The sequence below is a fragment of the Suricata suricatta genome, chromosome 14, assembly GCF_006229205.1.
Source record: "Suricata suricatta isolate VVHF042 chromosome 14, meerkat_22Aug2017_6uvM2_HiC, whole genome shotgun sequence".
Lineage (NCBI taxonomy): Eukaryota > Metazoa > Chordata > Mammalia > Carnivora > Herpestidae > Suricata > Suricata suricatta.
The window spans coordinates 62,357,664-62,381,897 of NC_043713.1; the positions used below are offsets into that span (position 1 = coordinate 62,357,664).

The window sequence follows — 24,234 nt, forward strand, 5'->3', positions numbered from 1 at the left end:
GGCTTCCCAGGAGTCAGTCCCTTAAAGATGAGCCTGTCCCTGTCATGCCCTGCCTAGGACTGGCCCAGTGATGGTGCTAGTACCTGCGACTTTGCTGGCCTGCTGTGAAAGGCATGGCTCTGGAAGCATCTCTCCTTCTCTTGGGCCTCATTCAAACATCCTGTCACCTGCTTCCCCACAAGAGAAAGTGTGGCCCACTGCACAGCATGCATCTTGGGGGCTGTATGCCCAGATGTAGCAGTTATAGTCTGTTGCTGAGGGGTACTCAGAGGGCCCAGAGAGTGCATGTGAGCACAGCACCTTCTGCATAACATCTCCAGGCCTGATACTGGGCTAGGCTCTGGTATCACAGATACCATGGTCTACATCTCCCATTCGCCATGTCACTTTGTCTTGCTGTTGGGGATGCCCATCCCTCCAGAGGTGGCAGCCATCCCCATGTCACATCCCACTGGGTCCTCCCCCCAGGCACTTCCCTAGCATGACCCCCCAAGTGCCCTTGGGCCTCCCTGTCCGTCTTCTTGGTGCTGAGCTGGCCCTGGCCCTGGTAAGGTGGGCTCCTTGGGTGTCACTCTCTCCTGGGGTCACCCCTGGGGTGGTGCATCATGGCCCCTGCCCAGGAGTGATTCCCCTGGGTGGTCCCAGCCTCTGCCTTCCATGCCTGTTGTTACCTGCCACTTGGAGCCTCCAGTTTTTGGTGATAGTTACCCAGTGTGAAGACTGAGTGCCTCTTGGTTCTGCTCGTTTTTAATTTTAGTACCAGTATCTGTAGCACTCCAGCGGGGAGCATAGCAGATAAGAAAGTGTGTTAGCAGCCTGTGAGATGCTGACTTAGAAGTTTTCTGTGGGGGCTGCAGCCTTGCTCCGGGGTCCCAAGTGACCTTGCTCCATAAAGGTAGCTGTATTCCCATGGGATTCCAGTTATTTCCCTGATTGTAAAGGGGTATGTGCTCTTTGAAAAAAAGTCATATACTACAAGTTGTATAAAGTGAAATGTGAGCTCCCATAACCCCTGCGGTAGGCTGATGACCGCCAAGATTCCTGCCTCTGCTGTATGAACCTGCGTCACCCATTCTACTGGTTGTATGTGGGACCTTGGGGCTAAATGCAAAAGGATTTTGCCAATATGATACAAGTCCCTAATCAGCTGACTTGGAGTTCGTCAAATGGGAGTGGTCCTAGTGGGGGCCTGACCCAATCAGGAGAGGCCCCAAGTGGGACCAGGCGCCTCCTGAAAAGGTTAGCTGCTATGCTTGGAGGGGCCCATGGCCAGAAACTGGGGTGGCCTCCAGGAGTCGCGTGTGACTCTGGCCAAGGGTGGGAGTTCTGTAATAACCTCAGAAACATAGGGAGGATGCCAAGCCTCAGTGAGACCCTGCCGGTTGGCACCTCGAGGGCCACCTTAAGGGGCCCTGAGCAGAGTACCCAGCAAAGCCAGCCAGCCCCACACTCCTGACTGCAGATAAGAAGTAGGTGTTTCTCTAAGCCGCAGTGTTTGTGGCAATTTGTTAGGCCACCTGGAAAACCAGTACACTCCCCTTTAGGTAACACTTAGGTAACACTGTCCAGACTATCACCTAAACCCCATCTCCATCAAAATGTCTGTTTAGACTCAGCAGCTAATTCCCCTTATTGGCTTTAGTCTGTAGGGGCTGCTGGGTGAGCTCTCCTATCCTTCTGGGGACTTCCATGGGAGTTATCACTGCTGGTGACATCACTAGGCTACGGGCCCATGCACCTGCTACCTGGCACTAAACTGTCCCCAAATGGTGCACAGACTCACCACCCCCCCGACCCCAGTTGGTGCACAGGCCCACCCCAGATGTTGCGCTGACTCAGCTTCTAGAGGTGCACCACTCACCCCCAGATGGTACACACACCTTCCCTAGGCGCTGCGCTGACTCACCCGCTAGATGGAATACAGACTCACCCCCCAGATGGTGTGTATAGATTCCATCATCCCAGATGGTGCACTCCGGATGGACTCATCCCCCCAGATGGTGTGTAGACTCACGCCTCCAGACAGTGTGCAGACTTACCCCCTCAGGTGGTACCCATACCTCCAGATGGTGCAGAGGCCCACAGCCAGGTGATGCACAGACACCCTCAGTAGCAGGGTGAGAGGAGTGCCCATTGATGATGAATAATTAGCGGTTTTAGTTATTAGAACAAAACCAAACCAATGAGTGACTTGCTGTCCTCAGAGCCCCTGACTGTGGTTGGCATGTGCCCTGCCCCTGAGTGCTGTGGCACAGATAGACTTTTATTGGTATTGTATTGCCCAGAAGTGGTGAGTGAGAGAATACTTTCTCTTACTTGGAGCCTTGATGTGGGTACTCATCACACCCACATGTTTCTGAATTAGGTATTTAATGAAATCCCCAGCAAACCACTAGCAATCTGGCTAAATAGCAACTCTTGTGACAAAAATAACCCAGCAGTTAATATTCCTGGTTAATAACTAATGCATGTCACTGCTCCACGTTTAAAAATAGGAGTTGAGAATCTTAGGACAGAAGGTTCTGCTCAGTCAGCTTTTTTTTTTTCCTTTCCTTAATTTTTCCTTTTCTGGAGACTTACATAAGAAGAATCAGAACCAAAAGCTAACAGCACCGGTCTTAATTCAGGTGCTGCCTCCCTGGCCTCCTGGCCTCTGTGGCGCCCTCTCCCCACAGGTATCTGGATGAGTGAGCAGAGGAGGGATTCCGGGTATCTGAAGGGGAATACTGTTTCCTGATCACATAAAATGACCTCCACCCATGGGCATTGGTGGGATGCCCAGCCCATAAAAGCAGCCCGTGGGAGCAGTGCCAGCCAGGTCGGGTCTAAAATTCAGTCCTGGAAGAAAGGGACAAAGATATGGCAGGAGATGGGTCCGAGCCCAGCTGGCTTCTCCCTATGGCCGTCTCTGTCAGCCTGGGGCTGGGGTCCAGCAGAGGGAGCTGCAGAGGGTTGTTCTGTGGGTGGCTGGGGTTCGTATCAGAGACAGTGACTTCCCCCAGAAGGGGCTTATCCCTGAGACCTGGAGCACTGTGTTGGGATAGAGAGCTACCACAGGCCAGACAGGTGTCCTGAAGGTGGTGAGACTCCTAAGGCAGACCCGGAGGGTCTGATGGCCATCCATCAAATGTGCTTGGCCACGTTGGTGCTTGTGACGGGACTGTATGCAGAGGTGCAGAGTTGGGGGCTCACCCTCTGTGTGCACAGGTTGAAGGCACGTCCGTGGTCCTGGGCTGTGGTGCCAGTGCCAGTTTCGCCTTCAATTTTATGAACTTGTTGGTTAACTCACATTTTACCACAGGCAAATGTTCATAAAAATCTAAGAGTCAATACAAAAATTATTTCTGGGAACTTTTTAGGATCTGGCCACATATTAGCCCCAGCATGACCACAGGCTTCCAAACCGTAACTCCTGGCTCTGCATCCTCTGTGCACCTGCCCGTGGTGTTCAGCATCCTTTGGCGGTCACTTCCTAGACCCAGAGGTCTCATGGATATGGCAGGGGTGGACCCCTCCCACTCGGTCACTGTCTATGTTCTTATGATATTTTAAACAGCAAAGCCAACTAGAAACTTTGTTTTCTCACCTTGAAACTAGAGCTCTTTTGAAAAACTGACATCTTTTCTACTTTCCAGCAAAATACTTGTTTGATTCATAATGCAAAAATCTAGAGAAATGCAGAAATCCTTATCTTACACACTTCCTTTCTCCCAACACCCCAGAACATAGGACAGCTGCCTCTAGAGGTTCTGCACTTGGCTGCCAGCTACACATGTCCCCAGGGCCCTTCTGAGAGGCATGCTTATACTTCCAGGAAGCTCATCGGCTCACTGGGGATGGCCTCAGGGGAAGGCACACATGGACAGAGGGGGGTACCTCTGCCACCTGAGCACCTGGGACATGCTTGGTGCCAGTTGCTCAGGGCCCTCCCCCACATAGGCCCTGGTCTTGCCACCCTTTTTGAGTGGGTAGGAGTATGCAGGGTGGGATGGGATGCGTACCTTTGCCCAGCATCTGCTCATTTCTTTGGCAGAGCCCTGGGGCAGAGTCTTGCCTGAAGGCTCCCTAGGAAACCCCTTGTCTGGTGCCATCACTGACTTTGTCTCCTGAGGGTTCCCGTCCTCACTAGGACTTGCCTATGTTGCTACTGAGGCAAATTCTTTGTTAGCAGGAGAAACAAAACATGGCTTTTCTGTTTTCCCCTGAGATCCTTGGTCATACTTTCTCTTTCAGGCTTATCCTGGCAGCCAACAGAGATGAATTTTACCACAGACCATCCAAGTTAGCAGACTTCTGGGGGAACAACAATGAGGTCCTCAGTGGTGAGTTTTCCCTCCCAGGGCTGTGGCCACAACATGGCAGAAAGTAGGTGCCCCCAAGTGGTTTTAACTGTTACTGGTGCTGCTTCCCAGTGTAAATGCCGAATGAGTAAGTGGACACTGGGTGGCCTCGTGGGGCAGGCTCTTGGGTTAGGGTGTGGGGCCAGTGTCAGTGTCAGTGTTGGGCCAGCGCCGGAACTGTTTACCCAGCACCCTCCATCTGGTTTCATGTGTTGTGGATTCCCACAAAAGTAGCTGGAAGGATCAGTTGGTTTTATTTGGATTCATCTTTTCATTGGGGGCCTGTGGTTGGCTTTGTATGAAGTGTAGGTTCGCACTCAGTCACTCTGTGAAGCATCATAGCTGTGTTTGTGTGTTTGTGTGTTTGTGTGACTGTGCATACACCTGCAGTGTTTTTTTTTTAATTTTTAATGTTTATTTATTTTTGAGAAAGAAAGACTGTGTGTGCAAGCGGGGTAGAAGTAGAAATTGAGGGAGACACAGAATCCGAAGCAGGCTCCAGGTTCTGAGCTGTCAGCACAGGGCTCGACAAGGGGCTCGAACTCACAAACCACGACATCATGACCTGAGCCTAAGTCAGACACTTAACTGACTGAGCCACCCAGGTGCTCCATACCTTCTGTTTATACACCAGCACCCCTCGCTCCAGAACTGGCCTGAATTTGGAGAGCAGAGGCTAGGTTGGGGCATATTCAGATGGGAGCTGCATGAGGAGTTCCCATGGAGGTGACAACCATATCTCCTGCCGGTCCAAGTGGCAGCCTCCTGAGCCTCTAGGGCAAAGTACAGCTCCTGCCCATGGGGCAGGCAGGGGTCTACTTGGAAAGGTGTGGACAGGTGTTGGCCAGGCCAGGGGTCCATCTGCCTGTGAGCCAGGCATCAGGGAAGCACAAGAGAGCCTGGCAGAGCTGACAGGGGTGTTTAGGTGCCCAGTGGGCTGAGTGGGTGGCCTCAGGGGCCTGGGGAGCGCATGTGTGCCCTGCTTTGCTTGCAGTATCTAAAAGCTTGACTGAGGGCACCTGGGTTGGCTCAGTTGGTTAAGCATCCGACTCTTGACTTTGGCTGAGGTCATGATCTCATGGTTCATGAGTTTGAGCCCCACAGTGGGCTCATGGCTGACAGCCCAAAGCCTGCTTGGGATTCTCTCTTTTTCTCTCTTAAAATAAATAAATAAACATTAAAAAAAAACCTTAAAAAACACTTAAAATCCTTAAAAATTTTTTAAAAAGCTCCACTAGGGAACTTTCACAGAAGGCCTCCTGTGTAGACTGGTTGGGCGGCTGTGTGAGGAAAACCCTGCTCGGGCTGGATTGTTCTGGTGCCAGGTGGGAGGAGGTCAGGAGTGGGGAGACTAAGGCAGGGCAGCACGGCAGACAGGAAGTCTGGCAGGTGGTGGGGAAAGCTTTTGTGAGCCTGTGAAAGAGGCCCTACCCACTAGGTACAAAAGGGAGAAAAGGCTGGGGCTCTGGGCTGTGTCTTAGCCTCATTAGAAGCTTCACAGGAGACATGTGAACGGAGGTGTGGGGCAGGGCTGGCAAGGAGACCCCTGCTCTGTAAACTCTAGGCACCACAGGACAGTAATCTGGGTTGACGGGGGTGGCTTGTGTGTGGGGTCCTCAGCTGGACCAGCCATGGCCCTCCCAGAGATCAAAGGGCAGGCCAGAGGGGCTATGTGAGGAGATTCTGAGGGGAACCTTCGAGCCTGGCCAGTACCATGCTGGCCATTCCTGGACTAGGATGGAATGGAAGGGGGTCATGGGGATGGGGCAGGCCATGCATATTGCTGTTGCAGGGCATGACTGGGAGGCTATAGTGATGGAGGCGGCAGGGGGGAGGGGGAGGGTGGGCAAGGCCCTAATGGCACTTTTTTAAAATGTTTATTTATTTTGAGAGAGAGAGAGAGAGAGAGAGAGAGAGCGAGCAAGAGCGCGCACATGCACATGAGTATGGGAGGGGCAGAGAGAAAGGGAGGAAGAAAATCCCAAGCAGGCTCCAGGCTCAGCGTGGAACCCAGCATGGGGCTCTATCTCACTACCCTGAGATCATGACCTGAGCCGAAATCAAGATTCAGACGTTTAACGGACTAAGCCACCCAGGTGCCTCTACCTTACATTTTGGTACATGGTATGAGGTAGGGTTTGAGATTCATATCTCCCACTACATCTCCCTAGTTCTTCTAGTCTTATTTATTGAATAGATACTCTTTCACCTATTGCATTCCTAGGGCAACTTGGTTGAAAATCAGTTCAACACATGTGGGTCTATTCTGAACTCTCTCATGTCCCATTGATCTGTTCCTCTGTCTTGATGCCAACACCACACTGTCTCAATTACTGCAGCTTTTTAAGCAAGTTTTGACATCAGGCAGGGTTAAGTCCTCCAGCTTTGTTCTATTTCAGAACTTCTTTGGCCATCCTGACTCCTTCGTGTATACATATAAATTTTAGAGTCAGTGTATTACTTTCTATAAAACAGAAAGCTTGCTGGAATTTGAATTTTGGTTATGTTGGCTCTTTTAGTCATTTGAAGAGAACTGTCGTCTTAATATTGAGTTTTACTTTGAGGAACAGGACGGACTTCTCTCTCTTTTAATTAGAACTGCAGGTCTTCTCTCTGCTCTGCTCTGTTGGTTTTAGTCTTCAAGTGTTATACATTTTTCTTTAAATGTTTTTCTACTTTTTGTTTGGTTTGGCTTAGTGCTACTGTAAACGACATTATTAAAATTTCATTTTCTAGTTCTTGCTACTGTTTACTTACTAGTTCTGGTAGATTTTTTAAAACTAATTTATTATTATTTTTTAGTAATCTCCACACCCAACATGGAGCTTGAACTCAGGACCCTGAGATTAAGAGTCACATGCTTTTCTGACTAAGCCAACCAGGGGCCCCTAGATATTTTTTTTCTTTTTTGTGGGGAGGGGGTAGATTCCTTTTGGATTTTCTTCATATGTTATCCTGTTCTCTATACATGGTTTTATTTCTTCCTTTCTGATCTTTAGGTTTCTTATTTCTTTTATCGTTACAACTTATTATTGTAAAAATGACATTTTAATGACTTAGTTGCTTTTACTCCAGTCTTCAACTAAAATGATCCTCTAGTCTAAGAAGACACTTTCCTGTGGCTTGAAGGGCTTCGCTGACCCTTGGAGTACTAACCATGGCCTGGGCCTGTGGGGCAGGAATGAAGCACACAGGTGGGCCTGGATATACCCCGGGCTCCTGGTGAAGTACCCACCCTGAAGGCCTGTGTGTCCTACAGCCAGCGGTCCTGCACCTGATCCAGGATGTGGGGTTGCGAGGACAGAGCTGGCACCATGCTCCTAGCCCAGTGCTGATTCTGCATTCTGCATGTGCCGGGTTTTACTGCAAACTTTCAAGGACTCCCATGGGCATTAGATCTCATCCCAGGGGGGGCAGGGTCTCTCTCATATACACTGTGGGCTTTGGGGCTGTCTTGCAATGAGGAGTTCAAGCCCCTGTCCCATAGCCAGGACTACCGGACTGAGCATGTGTCTCCCTAGGACGTAGGGACAGGGCTTTTGTAGGTGCTACTGGTGGTGACACTATCCTCTGTCACAGGGCTTGACATGGAGGAAGGCAAGGAAGGAGGCACATGGCTGGGCATTAGCACACGGGGGAAGCTGGCCGCACTCACCAACTACCTACAACCACGGCAGGACCGGGATGCACGGGGCCGAGGTACCATGGGGGCAGTGGTGAAGCGGGCAGGGTGGGAAGTGGGCTTTCTTTGGGCAGCTGCAGACACAGGAGGTGGATGAAAGGGGAGAGGGTTGTTTCTGGCCTCGAGGCCCACTGGCTGGCATCCCTGTGGGAACCACCAGTGCCTGGCCCATGCAGCACTCACCTGCACAGACAGGTTTGCCCCTCTTGGGGAACACTCTCCACATTTGTGCTCCAACCAAAGTGTCACTTCTGACTGTTGTTTTTGTCCCCCACCCGTCAAATGTTTGCAGAGCAATACCCCCTTGGAAGATAGCTCCATGGACATACATTGTCCCCACTGAAGATAATTTTCCCTCATGCTGTACTTCTATTAAGGGGGTGTAATGGAAGAAATAAAACTAAAACCCAACAAAAACGGAGTTCTTGATGCTCCTCCTTAGCTGCTTAGCTGCTAGGTCAATGAGATATGGCTGACATGGTGGTGTTTAGGCCATACCAGCCCCCCAGGGAGAGGGACTCAGCCCTGCTGCCTTGGCCACATGTGTCTGTCCCCCACCCACAGGTGAACTTGTGACCCACTTTCTGACTACAGACATGGACAGCTTGTCCTACTTGAAGAAGGTCTCTGCAGAGGGCCACCTGTACAACGGCTTTAACCTCATAGCAGCTGACCTGAGGTGGGTCTGCCGGGAGGAGGGTGGCAGGCCACCGAGCACTGCCAAAGAGCTGGGTCACGGGCTTGACAGGAAGTGGGGTTCCCACCCTGCCACTAAGCTTGGGGTACTATGGTGGCCTCCTCAGGGACATTGCTCCAGTTGGGCATGGTGAGGGTCGTGAGGGCCAACCGACTGTCTTGGAGACTCAGCAAACAGACCCAGGGGCTTCCTGTGGCAGCACAAGGGCCACTGGCTGTAGCATGACTGCAGTGGGCATCTCCAGACATGAGGGGCACCCCTTGCCCCTGAGGTCTCCCTGCATCTGTAACAAAGGAGTCCCCTGTTCTGGAGCTGCACCTCACTTGCCCTGCTCTCTGGTGGCAGAGGCGTCCCAGGCTGGAGAAGGAAGGTCCAAGCCCCGCTGACTGGTAGGGAGAAGCCCGGCACCCAGGGGTGGTCGGGTGCTGCTGAGCACTGGGGCCTCGAGGTGGCTTCTCCAGCCAGGTGTGTCTGAGCCTGCAGCGTGGCTCATTTCAGGTTCTGCAAGGCACTCAGTGGGCTTGTCTGGAGTTGTCAAGGGGCAACAAAGCTGTCCCACGGGCCCTGTCACCAGAGGCCAGGAGGCTCTGCTGTATCAGCGTTTGGGAGAAGTCTTCCCCTACCTGGAATCGGACAGGCAGACAAGGAGCAGAAGCAGGTGGAAGGGTCCCCAAAGAAGCATGGGGCCTGGAGCCTCAGGGGTGCCTGTGCTGCCTTAAAGTCAGGAGTCTGGCTGCTGGAACCCAGCTGAAGGCCCAGGCCATGTGGGGAAGTGGCTTTCAGGGTGTTGCCAGGCCTATGTGAGGCACACAGAGGTGCAGCAGCCAGCAATTACCTGCGTGGCTGTGTGGGGGACGTGCTGAGCCTGTCACGTGCACCACTTGGCACGTCCTCACAGCCACCGCCCCGTGTGCCCCTGATGGGGCTGAGATCCGACAGGCAGCTGACATGGCTAAGATCCCTGCTGGTGTGAGGTAGGGCTGGGGTCTTGTGGTGCTGCTCTGGGCCCCTGGCTGGGGTCCAGGAGCTTCTGGAGGCAGTGGGTACCAGGTTGGGAAGGAGTGCTGCATGCACAGCTGTGGTGCCACTGGATACCAGCTGGTAGCATCTGTGTTTCTACTGGAGATGCTGGCTGGCTACCAGCAGGCTGTGGCCTGGCTTCTCAGAGCATGTTTATCTCTGTGCCTCCTATGCCTGGACCCTGGCCACAGTCTCGTAGTAGCTCAGGCACCAGCTGCACTGCTGTGGACCTTCACAGGGCTGCCTCTAGCCCAGAGCCTAGCTGTATAAGGCAGATCATGTCTAGTGGGGGAGTGATAATGCCACAGCCAAGAAGGGTGGCCAATGTGGAGAGGTGCTGGCTGGGTGTTCCCACCTCCGATACCCCAGGGCCCATGTGCATTTCTCCGAGCCGGCTTCTCAGAGGCACTGGTGGATTCAGGCATTCGTGGGAACAGCCGACAGGTAGGTGGCGTGTCCTGTGCTTCCTTCCAGGGGACTTGCACTTTAGAGAAGTGGCCCAGGAACTGTAGGGGTTTTGTGTATTTTGCCCTTCAGTGAAGTGGGTATCCATCCCTCTCATCCTCCTTCCCTGCTGCCCTCCCCTTGCGTACCCCTGCTGCCAATGCCCTAGAGGTCAGTGCAGGTTGTCAACTTCCATCAGGGTAGGTGGTCAGTGCCCCATGGTGTGCCCATGACCAGACGCCTGTCCTGAGCCTGATTCCTTCTACAAGGAGCCCTAGGCCCACTTGTGCCTTGATTGTCCACTGCATGTGGCATGCACAGCCACACGCCTGCTGCATGATAGACCCGTTGATGTGGAGGCTGAAGTGTCCATGGGAGGAGGCAGTGCTGGCACAGGCACTTGTTCCCCTGCTCTCCAAGCTCCCCCTGTATAGGGACCACTTTGTGTGTCTGTCGTTCTGTGTACACCTGACCCAGTCTGAGAGACCAGTAGCCCAGCAGGACTTGGTGCTCAGCAGCCATGTCAAGTGGCTGGGTGATGAGGGCCCCATGCTCTGAGTGGATGCATGCATGGGCAGGTGGCTGCTATATGTAGGACTTGGGCTCATCAGTGCCCGAACAGCTCTCTTGGCTTCTGGGTCCACAGGGTTGGACTATATCTCCCTAGACACAGCACTCAAGGACAGGTGGCAGCCAGGGGAACCCAGCAGGTTATTCCTAAGGGCCAGGTTTGCAGGGCAGAGGCAGAGGGTAGAGGGAGTCAGTGGTCAGCAAACAGCCTTGGTGGTAGGTGCTGGGAGGAAGTCAAGGCCGAGAAGAAAAGAGTCCCATCCTTATCGTGGCTGGTCCCTAACCGGGCATGGGGAGAGTTGGTGTCCAATCTGTGAGTCTTCATGCTTTCTAGCTTTTTGCCTACAAACAACATTTCTGAAGTCATTAGCCAGATATCTTATAAAAGGAGCCAGCAGCTGTGGGGACAAAGAAGAGAAGTAGAATGTGAAGCCATGTGGGGCCAGACTGGGCACGGCCAAGGGGACCCCTTGGCAGCCCCAGCCAGCCCTTTCTTTGCAATTGTTCATCCTGAAGGCTCAGGTCCCATGTGTGGTGTTCTCTACGCCTCGGGGAGGGTGGCTCACAGCCAAGGAAGAGCCCTTCTCCAGTTTGCAGAAAAGGCGATTCTAAGTCTGAGCAGGAAGATTTACTGTAGTATTTAGGAGTGGAACATTTTCTGCTCTGAGCACTTTGAACTATTTTAAAATGCACATGCAGTGCATGAAAGTAGGCAAATGTGATCTTTGGTGCTTTGTTCCGAAGCCTCTGTTGCCCTGGGGCATCCCACTCTGTCTGAAAGTGTCCAGGAATGAGCTGTGTGGGTGGGGACCGGTGTTTACGGGTACAGTGCAGTTATCAACACATGAGTTCGCAAGTACTCGTGCCGCGGGAACATTCAACGAGGCAGGAGGGTCTTTTAGAAGCTGCCCCTCCCAAGCCAGTGGTCCCTGCTGGAGCTGGAGTCAGAGGCCAGGGGACTCAAACAGCCTACCTGCAAGGCCTCTAAGAGGCTGGGGCCCTGACTATCTCCTGCCCTGGCTACAGCAAGCCATTGTCCCTGTGTTGGGGATGGGGCTGTGGGGATTGCCAGGCAGTAGAGATCAGAAACCACTATGGCTCCCTTCTGACCCTCTCTCTCCTCCTGTCTACAGCACAGAGAAGGGAGATGTTGTTTGCTACTATGGAAACCGAGGAGAGCCTGAGCCTGTCGTCCTGGCACCAGGTAAGCTCTGGTGGGTGACAAAGTGGGGGCTGCTCCTTTAGGGACACCTGTGATTTTTCAGAGCCCAGGTCCTTGTCACATTTCTCTCCTGGGACTGTGCTCTTCTGTGTTGGTTTGCCTTATGGCCCCAGAGTGGCCCCTGACCTACACTTGGTCCACATGTCAGGCTGCCCACAGCCAAGGCCACCTACCCACAGCTTAAGCCACCTTCCCTAGCACTGAGCCCTTGACTGCCAGAGAGAAAACTAAGAGGCAAGAAAGGACACAGACCCCTCTTACCCCCAATTCTATGCATTGGCTCAGAGGCCTTTGTGGAAGGATCTGGAAAGCACCCCTGTGATACCTTCCCCTCAGTTCTCAGTACTTGAAATCCCATGACTGGAGATGCTTGTTTTCAGCAAAAGAAAGGAAGAAAGGGACAGAGGGAGGGAGGGAGGGAGACCTTTTCAAATATATCATGTTGTTTCCCTTGTTTCCCTGAGCTTGACCCTGCTTGATCCATGTCACTTTTTTTATTTTTTATTTATTTATTTAAAAAAAGGTTTTTTGCACTTATTTAATATTGAGAGACAGAGAGAGAGCACGAATGGGGTAGGGGCAGAGAAAGAAGGAGACACAGAATTCGAAGCAAGCTCCAGGCTCTGAACAAGCTGTCATCACAGAGCCTGATGTGGGGCCCAAACCTGTGAACTGCGAGATCATGACCTGAGCCAAAGTTGGTCTCTCAACCAACTGGGCCACCCAGGGGCCCTCATGTCACGTTTTTAAAATAGCAGCTTTGTTGAGATATAATTCACATATCATACAATTTACTCATTTAAACTGTACCATTCAACAGATTTGAGTCTATTCGCAAAGGTGTGCAACTAGTACTGCTGTTGAACTGTATTAAATTCTGCCACATTTTCATCACCCCAAAAGGAGACCCCCATTCCCATTAGCATTTACCCTCCACTCTTCCCACCCCTCAGCCCTAGGAAGCCACTAATCTACTTTCTTTTTTTTTTTTTAATGTTTATTTATTTTTGAGAGAGAAAGAGAGCACATGTATGCATGTGCACGTGCACGTGCACAAGTGGGGGAGGGGCAGAGAGAGGGAGACACAGAATCTGAAGCAGGCTCCAGGCTCTGAGCCATCATCAGTCCAGAGCCTGATGCAGGGCGCAAATTCATGAACTGTGAGATCATGACCTGAGCTGGAGTTGATCACTCAACCAACTGAGCCACCCAGGTGCCCCTCTTTCTTTTTTTTTTATTATTATTAATTTATATTTTGAGAGAGAGAGAGAGACAGACAGAAAGAGAGAGAGAGAGAGAGAGAGAGAGAGAGAGAGAGAGAGAGAGAATCCTAAGTAGACTCCACACTGTCGGCACAGAACCCCCGTGGGGCTCAAACTCACAAACTGGGAGATTGGGAGATTATAACCTGGGCCAAAGTCGGACGTTTAACTGACTGAGCCACCCCGGCGTCCCCTACTAATGTACTGTCTCTGTAGATTTGCCTGTTCTGGGTATTTTGTATAAATGCAGTCATACGACATGTGGCCTTTTGTGACTGGCTTCTTTCTTACCATCATGTTTTCAATGTCCATCCATGTTATAACATGAATTATGGTTTTGTTCCTTTTTACAGCTGAATAATAATTCTGTTGCCCAGGTATTCTACATATTGTTTCTCCATTCATCTGGTTGATGGACACTCAGGTTGTTTTCACCTTTTGGCCATTGTGGATAATGCTGCCGTGAACACTTGTTACAAGTTTTTATGGGGACCAGTGTTTTCATCTTTCTTGTTTTTTATACCTAGGAATGGAACTGCTGGGTGGTAAGGTCCCCGTGTAACCTCTTTAGGGAACCGCCAAACTGTTTTCCAAAGCAGCTGCACCATTTATGTTCTCACCAGCAGCATGTAAGCTTCCGATTTTTCCACATCCTCACCAATAGTTCTTAATATCTTTTTTTTAATGTTTTTTTTAAATTTTATTTTTGAGAGAGATTCAGAGTACAAGTGGGGTAGGAGCAGAAGGAGAAGGAGACAGAGGATCTGAAGCAGGCTCTATACTGACAGCAGAGAGCCTGATGCGGTCTTGAACTCATGAACTGTGAGGTCACTACTGAGCTGAAGTCAGATGCTCAACTGACTGAGCCACCCAGGTGCCCCTGTCTGTCTTTTTGATTACAGCCACCCTAGTGGGTATGAAGCATCTTATGGTGGTTTTGATTTGTGTTTCTCTGATGGCAAGTGACACTGAGCATCTTTCCATGTACTTATAAGTCATTTATCTGTCTTCTTTGAAGGCGTGTCTATTCAGAGCCTTTGCCCACTTTTTTAAATTGGGTTCTTTGTATTTTTATTATTGAGTTGTTCTTTTTTTTATGTTTAATTTTTTTCACATTAAAAAAAAACTTGTTGCTTTTGATGGATAAAGCACAATGATAACCCAGCCTGGTGGCCCAGCAGAAATGGAAATGACTGTGGTCACCTCAGACTCAGTTAAGATCCCTACCTGAAAGCTGTGGTTCCCTGTCCTCAGTGCATCTTTTGGGGTGCATGACTCCAAGTTCACCTGCCACTGGTGCCTGTGGCTCCGTGGGCCTCCCTACCTCAAGGCCATGCCTCTCCTTTGCTTTGACATGAGAAATCCTTTTCTTTCCCATCACACGTTCTTTTAACCCACTGAGAACTTATTCGGAGAAAGTTGTGGGAGACCTTATGGCTCTCCATTTAGGGTCCTGGCCAGTATAGAGTAGAAGTGGGCCCTGCCCACTCCCACCAAGTGAGGCTTTTGAGATGTTGGCAGACTCCCTAACTGCTGACATATTCAGCAAGTACCCCTCTGGCCTCAGGTTGCTGATTCTCCCACCCTTGACCTTCTCAGGTGGATTCACACTTTGCAACTTTTCCCTAGCTTAGAGATGGCAGTGAGATGAGGAGGTGGTTCCTTCTTGAGTATCCCCTTGCCTTTTCCCAGTTGGAATTCAGGTTCTCTATTCCCCATTATTCTACCCATCAAGGCCACTTGGTACCTGTGCCTCAAGGTCTCCTATGAGTGCTCTGCTGTGTTGAGTTTTCCACCCCTGGCCACACAGACAGGTCAGAAATGCGCATAGAGAAGGTGCTGGAGTGTGACGTCGCCTGGCTTCAATACCCCCAGACCATACTCCTGGTCCCTTGCCCAGGGCTAGGTGGGTGGGTGGGTGGTTGTTTGCCCTGAATTCAGACAGTGAGGCCTCTGCACTGGCTGGACTGTTCCCCTCCATGCAGGGACCTATGGACTAAGCAATGCACTGCTGGAGACACCGTGGAGAAAGCTGTGCTTTGGAAAGCAGCTCTTCCTGGAGGCCGTGGGGCAGAGCCAGGAGCTCCCCAAGGATGCCCTCATCACCCAGCTCCTGCACGTGCTCAGCAATGATGAGGCGTGAGTGGCCGGGTCCTGCTGGGACAATCAGAGCGCTCTCCTGCCCTAGCCCTGGACGGAGAGGCAGGCAGGCTCTCCTGCCCTGGGAGGCTCATGGAAGGGACTGGGACTGGTTCCTCAGCCTGGGGGAGCCTGCATGGACACGCTGTTCTTTGCTCCTCTCCCACCTGCTCCCCTCTTGGGCCAGTGCACTTGGAAGCTCAGTGCTCTCAGAGACTTGACGCAGGCCTTCATGGGACAGAGAGTAGCTGGAGGTTCCTTGTGTCTGTACACAGCTGTGGGAAGATTCTAGAAAGCTCCCAGTGCTTCACAAACCACAGAATCAGACAGCCTAAGAACATGTCAGGAGGTTAACTGTTCTTCCAACATGCTGTCATGTTGGAAGTGCTGTGGCACAGACACGCCTGTCCCAGGAATTGCCTGGGGGAAAGTTGTCCCTGACCTGACTTCCTTAAAGCACCTCAGTGGCCTCTGCACAGGCCACCTGCCCCAGGGATACCACCCACTGGTGTGTCTTGGCCTTCCCAACTGGGAGTCAGAGGTGCTGGCCAGGCTACCTTCTTCCCATACAGTGATGTGGCCCATACTCAGGCCAGTCCATTATCCTGCCCAGATGCCCCAGCAGCCCCTCAGAAGAGCCTCCATGGGCTGCCTCCAGCTCTTCTCTGCTGGCATCCTCCCGGCCCCTTGCTTACTCTCCCTCTCTTCTCTGAGCCATGAACCAGGGCTCCTTCTGCCTCAGCCACCTCTCAGGGAAGTCCTACTTGGGCTGGCCCAGCATTCTCTGCTCAGCTGTAAGTCCACGTGGGCCTCGGTCACTGTCTGTCATCCCCTCTGGCCTAAAATAGGGTCCTGGCTCCTTTGATTGACAGCTATGGTCCCAGCACCAGCTTCAGTGGCTGATAATTCACAGGGCTTGAGTGGGTTCCTGTCACATGGAGAGATGCCCATGGGGTACCTGTTGCAATAGGCAGGGAGTGTGTGTAGCCAGTGACCCCCTCAGCCAGGCCTCTGCCTCTAGCACCCCAACCACTCAAACCTCACCAAGACAGGAAAGTGAGTTTGCTCTGGGAGATGGTTTCTGTCCTTCCTGTGGGCGGCCCTGCACAGCTCTGACTAGATGGACTCCTGGCATTTGCAGATTCATCAGAGCCTTCCCCAGTGCTCAGCTCACAGGTGCTCATGTCTCTGGGTCTTGGGGAAGGCTCCTGGTGGCCCTGGCAAGGGGGCTGGCCCGGCAATCACTATCTGGCAGCCAGGGCTCAGTGATGGAGTCCTAAATGAAAGACTGGACCGAGATTTGAGGCCTTCAGCAGGAAAGTACACAGAACAGCCCTCCGTGGATTCCCTAACCACCTTGTGAAGCTGGTAGGCTCCTTAAGTACTGCAGGCTTTGAGGATGGCAGGCAGGGCTGTGGGTGGGTAGATGGGTGGGGGTGGTGGTGACCCCTCCTGTGTCCTTCCAGGCAGCTTCCAGACCCAGCTATCGAGGACCAGGGCAGGGAGTATGTTCAGCCCTTTCTGAGCAAGTATGCAGCTGTGTGTGTGCGCTGCCCAGGCTATGGCACCAGGTACGAGGGGCTGCTGGGTGTGTTCAGTCCTGTCCCATGAGGAACTGTGCCTTCTCTGAACTCTGTGGATCCCAGAGCCTCTGCCCTGTCTAAAAGCAGGAGCTGTTTCAGCTTGGGGGGTTGTGGAGCCAGCAGACACCACAGTTAATGTTAGTATGAAATGCCTGCTGGCTCCCATGGGTGCTGCAGGAATGGTTCCTGGGCTGTTTCCTCCTCCCTACACAGCCATGGGGGAGCTGGACTGGCTATGGGCTCCCTTAGATTGGCAAATCCTTGTGGGCCCAGAGGTCCCATCACTCAGCACTTCCCCTCACTCGCCCTGTGTCCTTGGGCCTGTCACATTTCCTTTGTGACCAGGACAGGATTAGGTCACCTCAGCCTGGGGACATCACCCAACGGAAGGGCAACTACTGGTCTCAGCTGCAAGGAGAGAATGTGTGGGAGGTAGGAGCTGTTGGCATGAATGTCTCCTGTGCTAGTGAGTTTCTTCCCTGCCTCTCTCCCTCCCGGGCAGAGGAAGATTGGCTCTGTGTGTGTCTGGGAGGCCCAGCCCATCCATGTGGTTCTGTCCAGGTACTGGGGGAAGTACAGAAGAGGGTGGGCATCTGGACCAGCCAGTATGCTGCAGGAGCGCTGTTGCACACCTGGCTGCCTGGCTTGTAGGCCGACCGTAGCCTGTGCACAGCCCCATCTGCCTAGACTTGGCTTATACCAGGTCCCATGGGTACCAGCCTTCCTCCGGGCTGGAAGCCTGCTGTGACCATGATATATAGGCTAAGCTTTTGGGGGCCCACAGCCTCAAGGACTCAGGGATGGGGTGCTTGGGTGATGGCAAGTTCTGAGTGATGCCAGGGTGATATCACATGTACCCTGAGTGCAAAGTGATGTCGCATGGATGTTTGGTGTTCAGGTTTGGGTCGGCCCAGGTCTTCCATCCTCCAGGAAATGATAGCTTCAAGCACTCTGGCTAGGGATCAGATGGTAGGCAGGGTCAGGGTGGTGTCAGTGCCCAGCACTGATGCGCCAGCGCCTGAGAGTTATATGCCTGAATGGTGGCCTTTCTGTTCGGCAGACTTTTTTTTTTTGACAAGTGGTGGGGCATCAATTTTTTTCAAGCTTGCCCTCTGTCAAAGACTTATTTCCTTATCTTCCTGCTCACGTGTACCCATGTGCATGAGGCAGAGTGCCAAGTCTGCTCCCTGGCTGGGTCTGTGGCTGCTGGGTCCAGCTGCAACTGAACCAGTCTTCAGCATGTGTGTGCCCAACATGGGTGTCTGCCTGAGCTGGGGCTGCTCAGGGACCCAGTGCCTGCCCTCTGTCAGGGGGAGACAGGTGCTGACTAAGTGATGATGGCCTTGGGGAGGGCTGGCAGGAGGAGAGAAGGTGCACTGAGCATTTGGGGAAGAGGGACAGGAGAGAGTTCCCAGTGACAGAGGCCTCATTTGGGGCTCTGACAGGCAGGCAGGAGCCTGAGGGTAGAGGGCTGAACATGGGCCCCTTGCTCTCTTTCAGAACCAACACGGTCATCCTCGTGGACGCAGATGGGCATGTGACCTTCACAGAGCGTAGCATGTTGGACAAGGACCCCTCCTGCTGGGAGACCAGCACCCACGAGTTCAAGCTGCAGAGCTAACCCTTCCACCTGGATGTGGCCACTGGGCTCCAGGAAGGCCCTGCCTCAAGGGCTACTATGGATAGGAACCTTCCATGGCCACATGTACTGCCTGTGACTTGGCCAACATCCTCCTGGACCAGGGTCCTCTGGTGTTTGTGTGACCTGTCTGTGTCCTCATGTCCAGCTCAGGGTCCACCCTCATGCCAGTAGGAGTGACAGAGTCCCATGGCCAGGTCTGAGGTGGGCCCAGGTGTGCTATGCATGTGTGAAGACACCTGGGCCTCCCCCTTGCCCAAGCACAGAGGCACACTCAAGGCACATGCTTTTGTGCATCATACCTGCAGGTGCATGGGTACACATACACATGCACATGCACGTGTGAGCAACAGAGAGGCATACACACACACTCCCAGTCATACACACACGTGTGTGCCAGATAAGCAGAGGTGTGCCTGTCACATCCACATGTGCTTCTGGTCAGGGGGCCTTTGCTTTGACCAAAACAACAGGAGAAGACTGTTGTTTAAGAGCGGCTCCTCCTTTCCTGGGCATAGCCCACTTCTGGACAACCAGACTTGCTCTTAGAGAAGGGAGGCCCCATGTGGAATGAGAAATGAGAACAACTCCAGAAAAACCTGCTTTCATAACAGAAGCACAAGTGTGGTTGGTTGTCCTTTGTGCCCTGGGGGATCTCCCACGTGCATGGGGTGGTCCTGCATGCACCAGGGGTCCTGTGTATGCTGCGGCACCTTGCCAGGCTCTCAGGCACCTACTTGCCTGCCCATTGGTGGTCATAGGTCCTGAGCAGGCCTATTTCAGCAATGGGACACAGCCAACCCTTATTATTTACCTTCTCCTTGGGGAGTCAGACATCATAGGAATCTGTCCTTGAATGTGAGACCTTGATAATAAAACTCTGAGGTGTGGTGAGTCCGTGCATTCCAGGTCCTTGTGTGATGGAGGATAGCTGTGCAGTGGGTCAGTGGGGTGGCTCTCCTGGCCTGTGGGAGCTTGCCAAGAAACTTTCCTCAGAAAGAGCCTCTTTCCACTTTCTTCTTTTGCTCATGGGTTCCTGAACACCATGATGGAAATCCGAGGGTTCGTTGGCCTTTCCATCCATCTGTCCTTGGGCAGAGGCTGGAGTTCGAGAGAGCCTGTTGTGCATGGGACACGGTAGGTACCAGACACAGGGCCTCCTGAGTTGGGCTGAAGAACCAGGGACTCATCTGGGTGAAGAGGGACCTCCTGAGAGCGTAGTGTGATCAAGCCTGCACTTGGGATGGATTGTGGAGGCCAGGGGATGGTAGGAGGGAGTGGGTTTCAGGGCAAGAGGACAAGTGGAGTCTGTCTTAATCCTAGGACCCTGGTTTTGGGGCAAACACTTGAGAATTCTTGTCCCTAGCCCTGGCTGAACATCAAGTAGTCCCACATGTATCCAGTGCTGAGACCCAGGCTTCCATTGCCTTTGTAGCAGACCCCCAACTTGGCCTTCTCAAGCCAATGAGAGCTCAGGGGATGGTGTGGACCTGCACAGGACCCTACTTGCCTCCTCAACCCTTGCCTCTTCCCATCTCAAGCACCTCTTAGGGACCCAGTGCCCTCCTTGGCTCACTTTGAACTCAGAGGAAAAGTGCCTGAGCGTGTTCAGGTTTGAATGGGGCCCCCAGCCGTGCCGTATGCCATGCCTGCAGGCCCAGGGATGAACTGGCCCCAAATCCCATGCATGCTGGCCGAGCCATACTGAGCCAGGCTCCCAGCCAGGGCACTGCCAGAGCCCTTATCTGCCTCAGTGGGCCAGGCCACATCATGGATAGGTGCTCCATACCAGCACCCACCCTCGCCAGGCATGTCTGCCTTCATGGGGCACCACTGGGCTGGTGCAAAGCCATCCGAAGAGCTTTCTCAGTTGTTTGCCTCTACCCAGGGACAGGGCCTGCATGAGATTCTCCTGCCCTCAGCCTGCCATGGGCTCCCCAAGGGCGTGAGCCCTCTGAAGATGGGGCAGCTCATGATGTAGTTCTACCATTATGGGTTGAGTTGTGTGCCCCCAGAAAGATCTGTTGGTGTCCTAGAGCCCGATACCTCAGAATGTGACCTTATGAGGGTCTATACAGAAGTAATCAAGATAAAATGAAGTCATTAGGGTGGGCCCTAATGCATTATGACTGATGTCCATATATAAAAGGGAAAATTTGGACACAGCAACAGCCCTGCATGCAGGCAGAATGTCCTATGAAGACTGGAGCTATGCTACATCATTCTAAGAAGGTAACAGAAGCTGAGAGAAACCTGGAACAGATCCTTCCCTGGCGGCTTCCCAGGGAGCGTGTCCCTGCTGACACCTTGATCTCAGACTTCTGGCCTCCAGAACTGTGAGACCATAAATTTCTGTGGTTCAAACCACTCATTTTTGGTATTTTGTTATGGCACTTTAGCAAACTAATACAATTGTGACCTTTGCTCTACAGATGAGGAAACTGAAGCTTGGGGAGATACCATAAGAGTGTGTCAGTCCCCAGGCAGTTAGGGTGACAGTCATGAGGCCAGGAAGGAGCAGGATGAGGACAAGTTGCATCTTAGGGTATCTTCCCTTGGCCCATGGCCCTCCCACATTAGTCTCATCTGCTGCCCTGCATCGCCCCCCATCACCTCACTTATCTTGCCCTTGCCCCTGTCCCTACCCTTGACCATGCTTTCTGCACAGCTCCTGGGACAGGAGCTGTGCACTTGCTGTCCCTTCTGGTTGAAGAACACTTCTCCCCATATGTCCAAACCACACTCTCCCTCACATTCTGCAACTCTTCAGTAAAGTCTCAGGGAGGCATCCCATCTAAAGTTGCAATCTGCCTTGCCTTGGTCGCTGCTCTATTTTCTATAGTGGTTAGCGCTGTAACAAGATATGCATTTTGCTTGATTGTTTCTTGTGTGTCTTGTGTGACAGCTCTCTGTCAGAATGAGAGCTCCAGGAAGGCTAGGCCTTTCCTCCCTTGCCCATCGCTGTATCCTCATGCTCAGGCCAAGTAGACATTTGAGCCAAGGATGACAGTGCTGGCACTTCCCAAGCCCCCATTCATTTAGGCCTTGAAGTGAGACCCTTGTGCAGTTAGAAGGGACCCTAGGAAACTGTCCCTTCAGGAAGTTCTTTTGACATGCCACACAGAAGGCCTGGGTCAGACCTTGGCATAGCTTAGCTAGTCCTCTCCTCATCACCAGATGCTTCGGATCTCTGAGTCCCCAGCATGGGTCCTCTTCTCCCAGATGGATGGAGAATTCACTACCTCTTCAGATGCCCCTTCCCAGATGAGCTGCTTCTGCTCTCTGGCTCTGAACAGCCAGTTGAGGTGAGTTGGCATGAAGTCTGGAGGTGTGGAGCTGACCAATATGGAAGTCAAATCTGTGAGTAAACAACTCCAGCCTAGGAATGCAGCTTGGCCTTGGGGCTTGTCCTAGCAGGCCTGAGCTCCAGGCCTTCTACCTGTAGAGACACCCTCCCCCTTACCTCTTCCCTCCCCCCCGACCCTGCAACCCCTCCTCTCCCCTCCACCAACACCTGGTCTTTTGGTCTCATCTGCCAGGAGATACTATCATCCAGGCCCTTTAGCAGATACCTGGCTCAGGGATGAGAGGGGCCCTGGTGGAAACAGGACCCCAGAGTGATAAGTTTCCTCCCACAACCTTCTAGGCATCCATCTGAGGATGGAGTCGATGGGGACTGTGGGAATCAGAAGTAGTGTCTGAGGCCTCAAGCCTGAGGCAATTCACCAAGCAAATGACAAAGTATAGAGGGGTTGCTAAGACTGGATGGTGGCATGCCAATGGTTCCCATGAGGTCTGACCACTGTGCAAAGGACAGCAGCTTGCCCAGCCACAGGGAGGCTGGCTTCCCTGGGCCAAGCCCAGGAACCAGAACCTCATGGGGTTCAGTCACATTTTTATTGTGAAGTACCTGGTGCTAACCACTGAAGCAGCCAGATGAACAGAAAGTGGGTAGGAAGGGAAGGATGGGCCTGGGTAGGCTTCTAGCTTCCTCACCTGCAATACTCTCTTTTACCACCTTTTTGTTTTGTTTTGTTTTTCAAGTTTATTTGTTAGTAATTTCAACACCCAACATGGGGCTTGAACTCACAACCCTGAGATCAAGAGTCTCACGCTCTTCTGACTGAGCCAGCCAGGTGCCCCTTTCCCTACTTTTAAAAATATTTTCATTTTGAAATGATTTCAACTAAAAACTTGAAAAAAATAGAACAAAATATTCCAGTAATCTTCACCCTAGTTCCCCAACTATTAATACCCTCCCACTAGCTCTAGTAAAATGATTATGATCAGGAAATTAGCATTGATTCAATACCACTAGCTGACCTACAGACCTTGATTTTTTTTTTTTTTTTTTTTTTTTTACTTTGGGAGAGAGAGAGAGAGGCAGAGGGAAAGAATCTTAAGCAGGTTCCACGCTTAAGCAGGATTCACCCTGGGATCATGACCTGAGCTGAAATCGAGAGTTGAATGCTCAACAGACTGAACCACCCAGGTCCCCAAGATCTTATCTGAATTTTACTGGCTGTTCCACTTACATCCCTTTCCTTAGCCATGTTCCAATACAGGGTCATGATCCCACATCACACTTAGTTGTGTCTCCTGTAATTGAAGACAGCTCCTCAGTGTATCTTTGACTTGAATGATCTTGACATGTAAAAAAGCACCTGCCAATTTTTGGGAGAGTGTGCTTCATTTGGGTTTGTCTGAACTTTCTTCATTCAGGCTTTGTCTTTGGGGTAGAAATACCCACAAGTCATGCATTTCCTTCTCAGGAGACCCACAATATGTCCCCTTGCTGGTGCTGACTTTTCTCTTTATTCTTATTGATGTTTCATTAGTGTACAAGAGGAGGTACATTTTAAAAAATGTTTTATTTTTGAGAGCGCGCAAGAGAATGCAAATAGAGAGAGAGGGAGACATAGGATCCGAGACAAGCTTCAGGCTCTGAGCTATCAGAAGAGAGCGGAACCCAGGGCTTGAACCCAAGAATGATGAGATCATGACTTGAGCTGAAGTCCTGAGCTGAATGAAGTCGGACATGTAAGCCACCCAGGCGCCCTTACAAGGTACATCTTTAAAGTGTAAATTCTATAAGTTTGGATGTGTATACTGTAAGGATGCAGGTCCGATCCAGCCCTCACCACCAGGCCTCCCAACCTTCCCAGAGCAGGACCAGGCGCACCTCCGCAGTGGAGATGCTTAAATGGGAAGGCGCTGGCTTCTCCTGAAAGGGTGCGCATTAAGGAGGGACAACTCCTGCGGCGCCCAATCCGGGAAGGCTGGTCGTTACCTTTGACCTTTCTAGAGGCGGGCCTAGTCACGCCCCACGTGGGGCGTCCTGGGCCCACTCTGATTGGTCAGTGCTCTGGATGGTGTGACTGGCTCCCACAACTGCCAGTGTTGATGGGGGGGCAGGGATTGGATCACTGTACACCTGTCATCATTTCCTGTAACGCCCCCTCCCAAAGGTATAAAAGGCCCTGCCCTGCCTTTGTTTGGGGCTCTCCACGTGGCCAGCAGGTTGGCTGGAGACTGTGAGCCTGAGCTTAAGCTTGTAATAAAGGCCCTTTGCTTTTGCAGGCGTGACTCGGTCTCCCTAGCAGTCTCTGGTGTTTGTTTTGGGGTGATTTGGGGCA

General features: G+C 52.1%; 1 protein-coding gene and 1 long non-coding RNA gene across 4 annotated transcripts in view; both read left to right on the forward strand.

The window, feature by feature from the left end:
• Positions 1–19,493, forward strand: part of TANGO2 (transport and golgi organization 2 homolog) — a 36,256-nt gene extending 16,763 nt beyond the window's left edge. For 2 of the 3 annotated variants that reach the window (XM_029922329.1, XM_029922327.1), the window contains exons 3-9: positions 4,234–4,322; positions 7,920–8,039; positions 8,587–8,701; positions 11,887–11,957; positions 15,223–15,376; positions 16,843–16,947; positions 18,460–19,493. In XM_029922329.1, the coding sequence (XP_029778189.1) occupies positions 4,234–4,322; positions 7,920–8,039; positions 8,587–8,701; positions 11,887–11,957; positions 15,223–15,376; positions 16,843–16,947; positions 18,460–18,580 (775 nt within the window). In that variant the 3' untranslated portion in view covers positions 18,581–19,493. The remainder of the gene's footprint in view (positions 1–4,233; positions 4,323–7,919; positions 8,040–8,586; positions 8,702–11,886; positions 11,958–15,222; positions 15,377–16,842; positions 16,948–18,459) is intronic. The other variant, XM_029922328.1, reaches the window with a different exon arrangement.
• A 106-nt stretch (positions 19,494–19,599) lies between these two features.
• On the forward strand, positions 19,600–23,510 carry LOC115277924. Its single transcript, XR_003902595.1, has 3 exons — positions 19,600–19,735; positions 21,776–21,903; positions 23,480–23,510. It is a non-coding gene; the product is annotated as an uncharacterized LOC115277924 (long non-coding RNA).
• Positions 23,511–24,234: the final 724 nt, after the last annotated feature.